This window comes from Cynoglossus semilaevis, chromosome 9, assembly GCF_000523025.1.
Source record: "Cynoglossus semilaevis isolate Cse_v1.0 chromosome 9, Cse_v1.0, whole genome shotgun sequence".
NCBI lineage: Eukaryota > Metazoa > Chordata > Actinopteri > Pleuronectiformes > Cynoglossidae > Cynoglossus > Cynoglossus semilaevis.
The window spans coordinates 4,985,443-4,999,617 of NC_024315.1; the positions used below are offsets into that span (position 1 = coordinate 4,985,443).

The window sequence follows — 14,175 nt, forward strand, 5'->3', positions numbered from 1 at the left end:
CTGTTCTGTCAAACTGCACAAAATCCCAGCATTAACATTTTTCACACTCCTTGAATAGCTTTCGGGGTTTTGGTCACAGGCGACACTCGCCTGTCAAACCGCAAGGATTTTTTTTAATCTGATTAATCACCGGGTAGCTGCGGATAAATCTCAATTAATTATGATTAATTCGGATAAGGCAGTATTCCTTATTAATTTGGGAAATAAACTAAATTTCTCCAGTGAATGTTGCTGGATGCCTGATGTCAGGAAAATGACATTTTACTCAGGAGTTGAGCTTCAGAGAGTTGGTGAATTTTAGTCATCGCGTATCTCGATGGTGGCTTGTAGGACAACGTGTCCAGAGTTGCTTTCAAAGTCGTTGTCCTCAACAATAACAATCAGTCTACAGACCCTCATCAATCCATGTGACAACCGTGTCAATCATCTTGTTAGCCGTAGACCAGGGGTGTCAAACATACGGCCCGGGGGCCAAAATCAGGCCGTATGTTTGACCGGACGTAGAGACGGTATTTAAAGCTTGAGACGCTTTGGTGAAATGAAAACTCTTTGCAGCTGTGAGCGTACGTGACAACACCTGTATGGACCGTGTGTTAGTGCAACAACAGGTGGATGGATGATGTCAACGCATGTGTAGAACACATTGATCTGCCCATGTGTTCCCAAAATCTGTCGTTTTTGACTGACCTGCCCTGTGTTCCCAAAATCTGTCGTTTTTGACGTGTAGAAAAACAGGTCAGAATACTCTGACTCCCAATCACTGACAAAGTTATATTCATTATAATTCACCCTGATGAACAAAGTAACACGGATAATAATACATTATGAATATACTGAACCTCCAACTCGACTCAAACTGACACGTTACACATGACATCCTCTGTATGGTTGTGTTCCTTCTGCCTTTTTTAGGTTTGCCTTCAAGGCTCAAGTGAAATTCATTTCCCTCTGATGCTGCCACACACACACACACACACACACACACACACACACACACACGATCGCAGGCTGCACAAATATTTCTGGCAACCCTCCTGCCCATATTCAGCACATATGACACTTTGATTTTATGCCGTCATTCCACATATGGTGTGAAACGACGGCACGTGGACGAGCGCTGGTCGCAGCTCCGGCCACATGTCAGGCAACAGTGGTTACAAACACAGAGTCGGCCAAAACATAAACCATTTTCAGAGACTTCCAGTTTATACACTGCAAAATTTCAGATTTTCAGATGAGGGTCACTTTACACACATCTATCTGAGCCAGATCCAAGTCGGCCCTGCTGCATAATAAGCAGGTCCATGTGGGAGAGTTGGATGTGGGTTTTTTTTTCCCAAAATCAATTTCTTCTTGAAATAACCATTTTAAAAACCAGCGCCAGATAATTACCAGGGCGAAATGAATATTTTAGTATAACAATCATTATCACTTCCGCAGGATCCGAAGACAGTTGTGTTCAAAATAAATGAGTCCGCAGCATCTTTTAAATGCCCTGAAGATGAAAACACTAAAAAACATATTAGATTTTCAAAGGATTATTTTCGATAACAACAATTCAGAGTGATTTATAAATCAAAGTTTTTTTCGGTCAGGGCCAAAGGTGGGAGACCGTACCTATGAGACGGCGATCGGGAGGCAGCTGGACGGCGGTTTGGTCTGCAAAGCGGCAGAGGATCATGTGCTCCTGGAAAGAAGTGAGACAGTGAGTGGAGAAACTGTTGAATAAAGTTTTTTTTTAAAAAAAACATCAAACTTTGTGTGGAAATCTGCTTAAATGTGACGACAGTATAGAAAAAGCTATTTTTCCTCTACAGCCCAGGAGACAGGGGGCGTCAGAGGTGGTCCCATGTTGTGTCACGTCAACTCCTTGTGTTGCTATGGCCAGCAGCTACGGCAACTTTTGCACAGATTCCCTCCCAGCGCACTGACAGCTCCCATACATCATCGTGGGATGGGCCCTCACAAAACACAGTGCTTTGTCTGTGCTGAGAGATAAGAGGTTGAAGGGTGTTAACCTTCCCCTTGTAACAGGCCGGGAAACGTTTCCCCTCCAGACAGTGATGGGAATATGTCATTAATTTCAAATTACTTATTGTTTCTTCTGCCTGGCGAGAGATTAACACTAACAGAAACAGACGGAGAGATGATTCCCCGTGTCATATTTTTGGGCAAAAATGGCTGCATGTCAAAAAGATTTACAACGGAATTGAAAATACACTGACATTTACATTCTGCAACCGATTGATCATAATTACATTGTGAACCAATCACGGAAAGCCAAAGTTGGAATAAAAAAAAAAAAAACAAGACCCAAAACAACAATTGCATCATATCCCCCGATGACACTGATGTTTATTCATGTGACACATTTATTAAAAAAAATATTGTCACATTTAGACATTTTTCCTCGCATGCTTTAATGATGCAACCCGGTTGAACAAACCCCCAATCCAATAAGAGACGAATGGGTTTCATAAAGACTCGATGTAGCTGCGTTGCTGCGGAGCGGTTGTCTGTGTGTGTTTCAATTTGTTTCTGCGTTGGCGGAGCATCAGTCTGAATCTTGTCGGGTTGTTTGCCGGGTGTTGACAACTGTGCTTCGACCTCAGGCATTTTCACCTTTCACTGGTTCGTTGCACGTTGGTGCACCAGTGAAAATATTAACCTGTCAAGCAGAGGCCTTTGCGCCGTCATTTAACTCAATAATCAACCAAGATGCGATTGGCGTGAAGTACTGACTGCGTTCTATCTTCCCAGGAATGCAGTAAAAAAGACAACATGAAGTTTGGGAAATCACACGCTCACTTGTTTAAAAGGGAAAAAAAAAAGAAGAAAGAAGAAGCCTTTTAGAGAAATAAAGAAATAAAGAGCTCATACATGGGCTGCCCTGATATTAAAATGTTCTGGTAAACTAACCAACAGTCTTTTTATCCAATTTTGAAAGGACTGGTTATGAAAAGAACCTTAACAAGAGGCAAGATCTTTGTTGGCAACAGAGGGGAATCGTCTGTAAAATTAAAAAAAGATTAAAAAGAATCCAGACAGCTGTAACATTCACATTTTGTTTTTGGGAGAAAATGTTGCCCTTTATCACGTCTCCCAGGCTTTTCGGATGTTTTTTCTGTCCTACATTATGATGTTGTGTTAGCGTAGGTGAGCGACACAGTTATGGTGAAAATCGAGTTATATGCTAAGACAAAAACTCTCTGGAGAACCCCACTGCTTTTTTTTTGGCTGAACAATTCCAGGCTGAAAACCGTCTACAGATCACAGACAACAACGACGACGACAACAACAACAACAACAACAACACAGGAGCTTCACTGACCACACCACACTCCTGATCTCTCTGCATTTGAAAATCATCTTGTACATCATTATGAAATCAAATAATAAAGACCACAACCTGTTAACCTGGGACTGTGTCAGTAATAAATGAACCAATGATCAGATGCACTAACCTAAACATTTGCAGATTTTACTGTTTCTCTGTATTTTTATTTTAAATACTATGAGAACCTATGAATAAATATATTCCTAATCATGTGTCAAACAGAGTCAATGAGCCCCAGACCCACTCCCTTCATCAGCCCAGTTGCTGTAACTTAATATTCTATGCATGATATTTTGCCTCGGTGCATATGAATAATACATACAAGAAAGGGATTGAATCACATTTAAAGGCTTACCTTGGAAGTCAGAGCCTCTCGGAAGCCTTCGCTGCAAGAAGAAGAAAAGAAAATTTTAATGTGAAACAAATGTGATTAAATCATGAGATTAATTGGTGTGGCTGTCATTAGGCTTCAGTGAGATTCATCAATTAGACATGAATCCTTCACCAATTTAAGCTGTTTGTGAATCTTTTATTAAAACACAGATTTGCTTTCACACAGGAACCAAATCTGTTCCGGTGAAACAGCTAGTAAAAAACTAACTGATAAGGAGTCAAGCTAATTAAAAACCAACACGCAGAGGGTCAGGGGGAGGTCCAGTCACATGGAGGGGTCTTAAGTTCAACCTGAACTGTTGGAGCGTTCATGAAATGTCCATTTTAGAACTCGTAAAAAGCTGTGAACTGCCTGGAATGTCTACACCTGCAGAATATCCACATGAGTACCTGGAACATGACCTGAGGGGAAAACACTAAAAGTAGCGAGATGAAGATTGACACGGTCAGGTGCGTGGGCCCCTCGGACACGCTGCCCTGCAAAAACACGTTTTGTTGTTGTCCATTACGGTGGCAAATACCTTTTTTTTGGGCTTTTTCTTTAGGTTTTTGGAGAGCCAGGGGAGATGAAGTGTCAAATTAACTCAAAAAGACAGGACAAGTGAAAACACATAAATATTAGTACACCTGTCAACACGGAGGGTCTTTCTGAAAGCATACTTTTAGGGTCAGGAAAGCCGCAGGCAGCAGAAATACTTTGAGACTTGTACAAATGAATTTACATCTGAGAATGTCTGCAAAAAAAAAAAAAAATCACACTGTCATCCTCAAGGGATTGAAAAAAAGTTATTTAAAAAGAGTTATTTCTTCATAGATTTACATTTTTTACATCTCAACCTGAGACCTTTACCAATCTGTGGTTGATTCATCTGAGTTATTTCTTCATAGATTTACATTTTCCGTTTGTACGCCATACATTTGATTGAGCTACATTCACTTTCTTTTATTTGTATCGATTTCTATTTGTTCTGCTCTTTATTATGGCTCCCAGGTGTAAGATTCTTCTTCTTCTGATCATGGTGTTACCACCGTGTTAGTGTATGTGAGTAACACAGGGAGCAGTGGTGGCTCGGTGGTTAAGAAAGCGAACTTGAAAGGTTTCAGGTTAGAATCCAGAAGCTACCAAGATACCACGGAGGTGCACCGTCCCCACACACTGCTCCCCGGGCGCCCACGCTGCCCCTGCTCACTTTGGAGATGGGTAATAAAATTCATTTTCACTTTTATTACTTATCTACAGTATATTACGTCACTCTGTAGAAACGGAACTCAAACGGACACAAGTCAAGGACCCCGTGCATTTAAGTATTTAAAATGTAGGTTACTAGGAATCTTTAATTAGATAGAATATTAAAGATAATATTTTTAAGAAAAAGCTTTAGCATTTTTAACCTATTTATTCTTAGGAAAATGCATTTGGTTTCACGCGTGTCAATAATAAAAAAAAAAACATGAACGAATGAATGAAAGTGTCAATAAAAAAAATAAAAAAAACATGAACGAATGAATGAATCCTCCACTGTAATGACTGTGTTTGGGTTTGAATGTATAACTTTGCGTCTTAACGTCCAAACCCAACAACTTCACCTCCCACTGATCTCAGTGCAGCTGTGTTGCTACAACAACCCTGCAACAACAGCTTCGTCGTACACTACCCAGGATTCCAAAGTTGTTTTAGTGACATACTGTTTAGCCCCGCTACCTTTGCGGCACAGCAAATCAACACAGCGCTGCCATGGCGACGGGGTCAACCACTATTTAATGTCATCATTTCTGTCTGTGGTGCCTGTGTCTGTACGTACGTGCCCATATGTTTGCCTATCTGGAGTAAGAAAGTGACTGGTTTTCTGTCACTCTCCATAATGTTATTCTAATGGCATCATTACATTTAACTGGATCGTTTTCTGTCACTTCTGCAGCCTCTGCATCATTATTCTCTGAGTTGATAAAAACAAAAAAAAAAGGCTGGAATTTACAGCAGCTGGTCCTGGACAGCTCTGATGTGGATGAGATGTGACGCCAAATCATCACGAGACGACAGGAGAGCGCAGATAAACGAGCAGTGATGGTGGGAAGAGACGGAGCGTGAATGTGTGGTAAAAAGAAAACGTGAATGAGCTGGAAAAATACATTTAAATTCCCAGAAAACAATATTGGAATAAAAAAGACGAAGAAAGTCAGAAAGTGTTTTTAACTGGCAGGACTCCAGAGACGTGACACGGTAATGAGGTGCCACTCTCGCAGGTACAAACCTCTTGGGGAAGGTGAACTTGACTGCGTTCTGGATAAAGCCATAGCAACAAGGACTGATGACAAAAGCAGCGCCGGCGTCGATGCAATGCTCCATCACCATGTCCGTTGCAATGCCACACGCATGCAGCGCCACCTGCAGTGAAGTAAGTGAAGTAAATCAGACAGAAAAAAAATCATAAAAATATAAACAGTGGACAATAAAACTGGGTCGTACGTCTGTCTGACAGAAAGGGGCCGGAGCTCAGAGAGTCCCAGGGCGCGCTCTTCATCATATTGACTACATTATAATGGCTGCTGCTCTTGGAATTATTTACACCCTCAAAGGTGCAGACTTGCAGTTAGGGCAGACAAATGCATTAGTGCTTTACGTCTGGAGGCAGCGAGTCCTGTTGAGTTTGTAAACTGCGGTGATGAACGGCTACCAACGCTTTGCTAAAAGGCAGCTCTTAAATTATGGACCAACAGAAAAACATAGTCATAAGAATTTTGTTTTTTTTCTTCCAACCATCTCTCATCTTAAAGTACATCTACAGAAAGGCTTATTTTGAGTTTGATGTTTTAAGTATACATTAAACTCACTGTTTCTGCAGTTTGTTTATCGTGATACAAATATTATTGTCATTCACAGTGCTACTGTTACTGAACATGTGATACAATATACAAATATATTAATGTAAATTAGCATTCAATTGATATTTCTAGCTGACAATTAAATTTTTAATTATTATTATTATTGATTATAAATTAATATATATAAGTGCATACATTTCCGCGTTAAGCTAAAAGATGCAACATGCCTAATAATATATATAAGTGCATACATTTCCACGTTAAGCTAAAAGATGCAACATGCCTAAAACATATTAGAAGGATTTTTTTTTTTTTTGGTGTTTTCAAAAATACAATTCAGATACATTTTTTGTGATAATAATAGATCTGTGTGAATGAAAAAGTGTATGTTCCGATCAGCAGTGATAATACTGTAACTATTCCAGAGGAGTGTGTTGGTGAAGAAGCCGTTCCACTCTTCTCATCCAAAGAGTTGTCATGTTGGCGTCTGTGAGTCTGAATCTCTTGCATGTTGCCTTGACAGCAGTGCCACAGAGCAGAAGTTCAGAGACGTCAGGACAAGACTAAGCCAAGGCTGGCTGCAGCTGCAAAGATTAGCGGAAGACAAAGACGCCGTGAACGCGGCCAAACAGACCCAGAGTCACAGGGTTGACTGCAGGGGACAGAAGTTCTCTGATTTAAACTCATTTAAATTCAGTTTGCAGGAAGTACCTTCACTGCCTTCTCCACTACTACAGCTTCATTACACACATTGTTATTTGCACACACTGTGGGAAACCGTTTTCATTTCACTGAAGCGTCTCAAGACAAAACACCATCTTTACCAGCATGTGTTTGTAGAACTTCAAAATATCCACCAACTCTTCCACGAGGATAAATTCCGAGTTGAAGTTTTACAAATTTCTCCTGATAATTTATCCATATTAATAATTCCATCATTTGGATTAGACACAAATGAAAACACTAGTGAAACACAAACATCTCCCTGTTTTTTTCTCTCTTTCCATTCCAGCAATCCAGAGGGTGAAACACAAACATCTCCATGTTTTTTTTCTCTCTCTTTCCATTCCAGCAATCCAGAGCAAATAGGCAGTGTTGTGGGCTGAAGGCGGTGAATGAGGCTTATGACACCTAATTCTCACTCCTTCATTTATTTATGACACCAGGGGAGAAGCCCTAAGTGTTTACTACGGCATATTTCAGGCCAGTGATTCAGCAGTGGAACTGCTTTCAAATGTTCCTTCCCTCACATCTGAGGGAAAAATAATTGAAGCAGTTATACCGCCACTCTCAGCCAGCATTTTAATGCTGTACATTAGTCATACTATGGCAACGTTTAATTACACTGTAGCACCTTTGGTCTTGATTTAACACGCGGACAAAACCACTTAACTACGGCAACAAAAGGAAACCACAGTGGTATATGCTGTAACAATTAATTATGCGCTTCCAATTCCCTGACTAGCTTTACAGTGTGGACCTTTATTAGCAAAGCATGTTCACGTCCCTATAAAACCTGAACCGATTCAGTGAAGATACAGTAGCTTCAAACTCATCTGAAATTGTACTTTAAAAGTTTCACCCATCAGGCTGATTTTTATATGAAATATTTGGAATATTAAAAATATGTTAGTGACATGGTTGTCATGCGATAACATATGTGGCCTTGAACTGTCGTTGGGCAAGAGACGTTAAAAAAAAGTCACCTCTCTCAGGCTTGTCAACAGCTCAGACAAGCGTTTTAATATCACATCCTTTTCTTTTAATATTACATCCTTGTCAAGAGTCAAGTTTTTCATGCCTCAAAAACGAACAAAAACGAACATCTTTTAAATCAGAGCTGACATCAAATTAAAAGGAAAACAAACTGAAAGGCAACCCTTTAAAATAATTGATTTTTTTTTATATAACCATAAATGAAAGAACATTGGAAAGGAACAAAATTACCAAACTTAAACGAGGCAAGAAGCAGGATCTGCTGCAGAAAACATCAGAGAATAACAAAAAAAAAATCCCAGAATAAAACCCTGAATAAAAACACTGGTACCTGAAGATTACTTCCACCTCACAGTTTGGCGATTTTTCATTTGTGTCATTGAAAGTGTCCCTCTGCCTGCGGCCACCAACGGAGGCTTTAACTACGTGGCGACAAATAAAAACACTGGTACCTGAAGCGCTCAAAATAAAATCAGTTTGGCGATTTTTCATTTGTGTCATTGAAAGTGTCCCTCTGCCTGCGGCCACCAACGGAGGCTTTAACTACGTGGCGACATGAGTCAACGCAACAATTTGCAAGAACAAAAAAAAAAAAAAAAAAAAAAACATACAAACAAAACCACTTTATTTCAAACGCTGAAATCTATCTTTGTGAGAATTATTAGAGAATTATCCCTGTTAAAGAAATTTGTTTTTATCCGTTTACTGGAGACAAAACGTGTTCGTGCAGTGGTTTGTCTATTCATAACAACATGGGCTGCTTTATACTGGGAAGAAAAGTGTCTCATATATATTGAAATTGAAGCAGAATATTTTGTAAATACAGTATTGAAACCACACTCTATGGGAATTCATTAAGTCAATTCACTGTATAAACCTATGAAGACATTTTCTCTCAACACGTAAAAAAGACCAACCGTGAAACCACTACGACAAAAATAACTTTCAACTGAACAAGGTTCCATGTAAAGTATATTCTATAATTTTATGTATTGAATACAAAACACAAAACAAAAAAGCAAATGTTCCCAACATCAAACAAAGATTTGCAGCAAATGTTCCCAACATCAAACAAAGAAGATTACTTCCACCTCAACCTCAAATCCTGTCACAACTAGATTAGAACAGCTGGAACGTTTGGTTCCTTCCATTATAAAGATGCTTCATTCATATAGACTGGCCCACGGATCTGTAGCCACGACCAGAACAACAAACAGCTCACACCTGTTCTGAACGTGTGCACTCTGTTTGCAGATACTTAGCTACAAAAGAAGAAGGTACTTAGCTACAAAAAGAAGAAGAAGAAGAAGAATCTTGGTGTTTGTTCTTTGCCAAGTGGAACAGGTCTCAGTGGAGAAAAGACGCCGGGACAACGGCGATTACTAATTACACGAGTATACACACAAGTATTTCTGTGTTTCCTTTCCAGAATTCAAATAAGGTTACCAGAACAGCTGGGTTTTCTATCGCCGGGTTAGGGGACATGTAGGGCAGACCTCGCCGCCATCTTTGTTGGAAAAGATTGGGAACGATTACAGCAGTAGACGCAGAGGAACAAAATGAAAACTGTTCTCAGCCTAGTCAGAGGTTGAGTGGGATTTTAATTTACTCAGATGACTTGTTTTTGCTGGACGGGGTCTGCAGATAAACAACAACGCTTAGTGACTTATTGGCTCCAAATTGATAGTCATTATCTGTATGAGAAGTCAAGGGCAATGGGAATGGAGGTCCTAAATTAGACCAGCAGGGGCTATCACCCCACGGTGGGAGAGTGTTACTCAGCGCCGACTCTTCAGTTGGTTTTAACTCCATTAAGCCGAGGCCTTGATTCATGGTCTGAAAGCCGGTGTAATATTCATTCCGTTGTCGCAGGTGGCCGTGCACAATAAAACACGTTCACTGAGCTGCAGGTTCAAACTCATCAGACACAAACAGGCGCCTCTGCGGCCTTGGCAGAGGTGTTCGTACCAAAACAATCCAGCGATGTGATGAGACGAACAAAAGTAATGTGACAGAATTAAACACCAACGTGACAGTGGCTGATGACCAGACGGATTTAATTAGAAATTCTTTGTGATGAGCACACTTCAACACTGAGAGCTGATAAGTCATTTATGTAAGATCTCCGGAGAGCAAAGCAAAAGTATATTTGAGCCGAAGACCAACAGATAACAAGAACAAACCCAGACATGAAGCCGAATAATTGCGTTCATTAAGGCTATAACTCAGACAGCTGTGGCTTAGAATAATGTCGGCGTGAACAGATCTTGATCTGTGATAACAAGAGCAGCAACACTGAAAGAACTATTCATGATGGATGAGCTGAGTATAATACAACTTTTAACTTTGAGTTATTTATTTAAAGACTTCACTCCTCCCTTTAGTTCTCTTTCTCTGAAATTAGGGTTGTCTCAACAGTCGATACCATTTGACCAAACCAGTTTAATTTGGATATTCTCATTTGTGTATTTGATCAGCTCTGTGGGCTGTGAGAAAAAGAAGGAAAAAATATCTGTCTGTATTAAAAACCACATCAGCTGTAACATTAGACAATGTAACTAAAACAACTTATATATATACACATATATATTAAAAGACTAAGATAGAAAAAACAACTTTCTGCATAGATAACACAGTCAAAACTGTTCAAAACCTCAAGCCAATTTTCAAACCTAAAGTTCATGAAGCAAGCAGTTAAAAAAAAAAATCCCCACAATTCTTCAAGCACCAACGTAAGGCGACTGATAGACAATGCATTAGGTGAAAAAAATATTCATATTGAGATATACGATGTCATAAAATATTATTTGCGCTGCATGGTTACAGTTGGACAACAGATTTCAGATTTTCTGCAGCGACTCAAAAATGTTTTTACCATATGCTGTGTGCAGACACATCACATGAATTATCTGTGAGCAGGCAGATGGTAAGCAGCTGTATTTACGAACCAGGCCTGATTTAAATTAGTACCGGGCTAAACTTATTGGACCGGGCTTTAAGATAACTCATAAAGAAAGAACCAGTCGTCCCTGAGCTACTGTGGCTGCAAAAAGTACTGTCCATTTTATCAAAGCAAAATCTTACCAAATTAAATTCAATTTGATGCTCACCCCAATCTGAAACGGTCCAGTGAAGTAATCCAGATTAGCCTGAATGAAGCCGATATTGTTGAGTCCTAATTGAGCACTGCGGCGCTGGGCCCTGACCAAGGACTCTTCCTTGTTCTCTATGAGGATGACCTTGAATGAGAGACACAGAGATGAGGCGATAATTATGGCTGTGATAGCAACAGGTTAAGAAAAAGAAATATATAAAGTAAAAATATGTACGTATGTATATATATACATATATACATATATTATACTTATATATATATATATATATATATAGAATAGAATAGAGTAGCCTTTATTGTCATTGTTACACAGGGATACAACAAAAATGAAGGTGCAGAGCCTTGAGCCGCTGTGTCTGTGCGCGCCGCCATCTTGGATCCAGGGCTAGTAAATATATATATATATACACACACACTTCTCATGCATGATAAGCATCGGCTGCTGTAAAATTGAGAAGATTAAAAGAAGTAGCCTTTTGTCTGAAAAGCCTCACTTTTCCCCCTTAATAATCACATCTACATAAACCACTCTTAAGGAGTCGTGAATGTACTGTTCGTTTTTCCACTTGATTTGTCTCCCTGATGTATTTAGCCTCGGTCGTCGTCTTCTTCTGCTTCTTTCTCTTTCTTTTTTGCACTTTCCCCCACCTGTTCCTCATCCTGATTTATTTTCTGTGATTTTCCTGTTTCTACCTTGTTTGTCAGTCTGCCCCTGACGTGCTTCACCTGTGTCCCAGTCTTCTGTTTAGCATAGCGCTCCACTCAGTTTAGTTTACTCATTCAGTAGAGAGGAGTTTTGTTTTCTTTTGTTTTTCAGTCTTTTCTTCTGAATTCTGAACTCTCTTTCTGGGTTTTTTATTTGTTAAAAGGTTTGATGTTTTTTTTTGTTTTTTTGTTTTTGTTTTTAAAGCCGTCCATTTGCCAGAACCACTTACATTACCTGGCATTCTGGAAGAGTGTGAGCCAGAACAATGCCGACATGGCCCTGAGAAGAAGCACAAACATGTTAAAGAAACGAAAATTGCAAAACAGCAGACAAAAGAATGATGATTTGCATTTCCCCTCTAACAACCTGGTATTTTAGACACAGCTTATATTCTCCGTGTTAATTACATGGCCAAAATAGAACGCATTATCAGTGGGAAAAAAAAAGAGTAAAAACTGTTTTCCCCGATGGCGCAGCAGTTTGTTTAAAAGAATCAGCAGCACTAATACATTTAGATGGACTGATGGATGAGAGTGTTTACCGTTCCACTGCAAAAATCCACAACAGTATATCCAGGTCTGGCTAGCTCTGTAACCATGGCAACCAAGTTATTCAGCTGTTGCTTTTTCCTGATGGCTCGGATGTTCGACATTTTACCTGAAAATAAACAAAAACAAAAATAAGTACTGTCGCTGGGCAGTAAATGGACAAAAATCAACATGTTTGTACAGTCAGTTATTTTTGGTAAACAGACTTTTTTTTAAACTTTACTAAACTTTAAGACATTTTGCCTGAATACAAAAAAGTCACAACAAACAAAGATTAAATAGAAAAGAAACATGTTCCCAAAATGCACCTGTTTAAAGGACAAAACGACATAAATGTAGTTTTTATTCATTGCATCAAACTTGATGAACAATTATACATAATTACACTAATTAAACCTTTGTTTATTTAGTAAGGTGCCACCCACTCTGTTCCATTTCATAACACTAATATTTGGTACATTAATGGAAAGACCAGCCAATGAAATCCAGGTTATTTGTCAGTATCAAAACCAACTGTAAACACTACGACCTTGTGCTGTTGTCGGAGCAGCGTGTAGCTCCTGCATCGTCCTATTCCATCTACTTGCGCAGCATGTAGGTGGTGAGATTTCCACTGTTTTGTGTTTCATTTACTTCATGTCTCTCACATACCATTTGAAAAAAATCAGGAAGTGATGCTGTGAATATAAATTGCCCTTAAAAAATGTTTCGAATTTGACAACACGGTAGAAGAAACCTCAAGGGGAGACGTTTTCATTTAAGCAGCACAAGTAGGAAGTTTTCCAAACTCTCAAAGTACCTATTGTTTATAATAACGTGGTGTTAAAAATAAATGAGCGCCTTTGTCTGAGTTTGTCTAAAAATGTCTGACATCTGAGTCACAACAGAAATCTAATTTCCCAGGCAAACCGACACTTTGTTAACAGTCTTTCTCCAGTTCACTTGACGAGGTGCTGAATATCAAATGTTGTCTCTGTGCTAAATGTAGCCACTGTCTGTGTTTTGTGCTGAAAACTGCTGGCTTTCACCCCAATTTATGATCACGTGTTCCAGCAACTGCAGACTCTGAACTACTAACGAAGTACAGCCAGACGACTGACTCCATCTTAGGTCCCAATCAATGAAAGAATACATTAGTGATATCGTCTCTTTTTTGTGTTGGTGGGCAGGTCAATAAATGTCACACCAATGTGTTTGAAGAGTCAAGTCTGGACGGAGAAGAAACAGGTGAAGGAGAGTTGTACAGACTGGATCTATCATTTTGATTGGTCCCTGATCAAAACAGGTGTGAAACACATACATCTACCAAAAAGCCAATGTATTTCTGTTGCAGCAACATACACATTTTTGGTCATTTTTAGTAAGATTGTTGGGTTAACTCGCAGCAACATGCAGTTTTTTGGTAATTTTTAGTAAGATTGTTGGGTTAACTCATTTAATGTTGATTAATCGTGAATAATTTGCAGCTACGATGTGATTAATCAGAATAAAAATCCTAACTGTTTGACAGCCCCAGTTTGAATGGATTCCCATTCCG

At 39.4% G+C, this 14,175-nt stretch overlaps 1 protein-coding gene across 2 annotated transcripts in view; it reads right to left on the reverse strand.

The window, feature by feature from the left end:
• gstcd (glutathione S-transferase, C-terminal domain containing) overlaps nt 1-14,175 on the reverse strand; it is a 36,966-nt gene that overhangs the window by 1,535 nt on the left and 21,256 nt on the right. The window contains exons 5-10 of one of the 2 annotated variants that reach the window (XM_008316671.3): nt 12,632-12,747; nt 12,325-12,369; nt 11,380-11,508; nt 5,983-6,116; nt 3,693-3,723; nt 1,618-1,687 (exon numbers count right to left, since the gene is read on the reverse strand). In XM_008316671.3, coding sequence (XP_008314893.1) covers nt 1,618-1,687; nt 3,693-3,723; nt 5,983-6,116; nt 11,380-11,508; nt 12,325-12,369; nt 12,632-12,747 — 525 coding nt within the window. The other variant, XM_025058726.1, reaches the window with a different exon arrangement.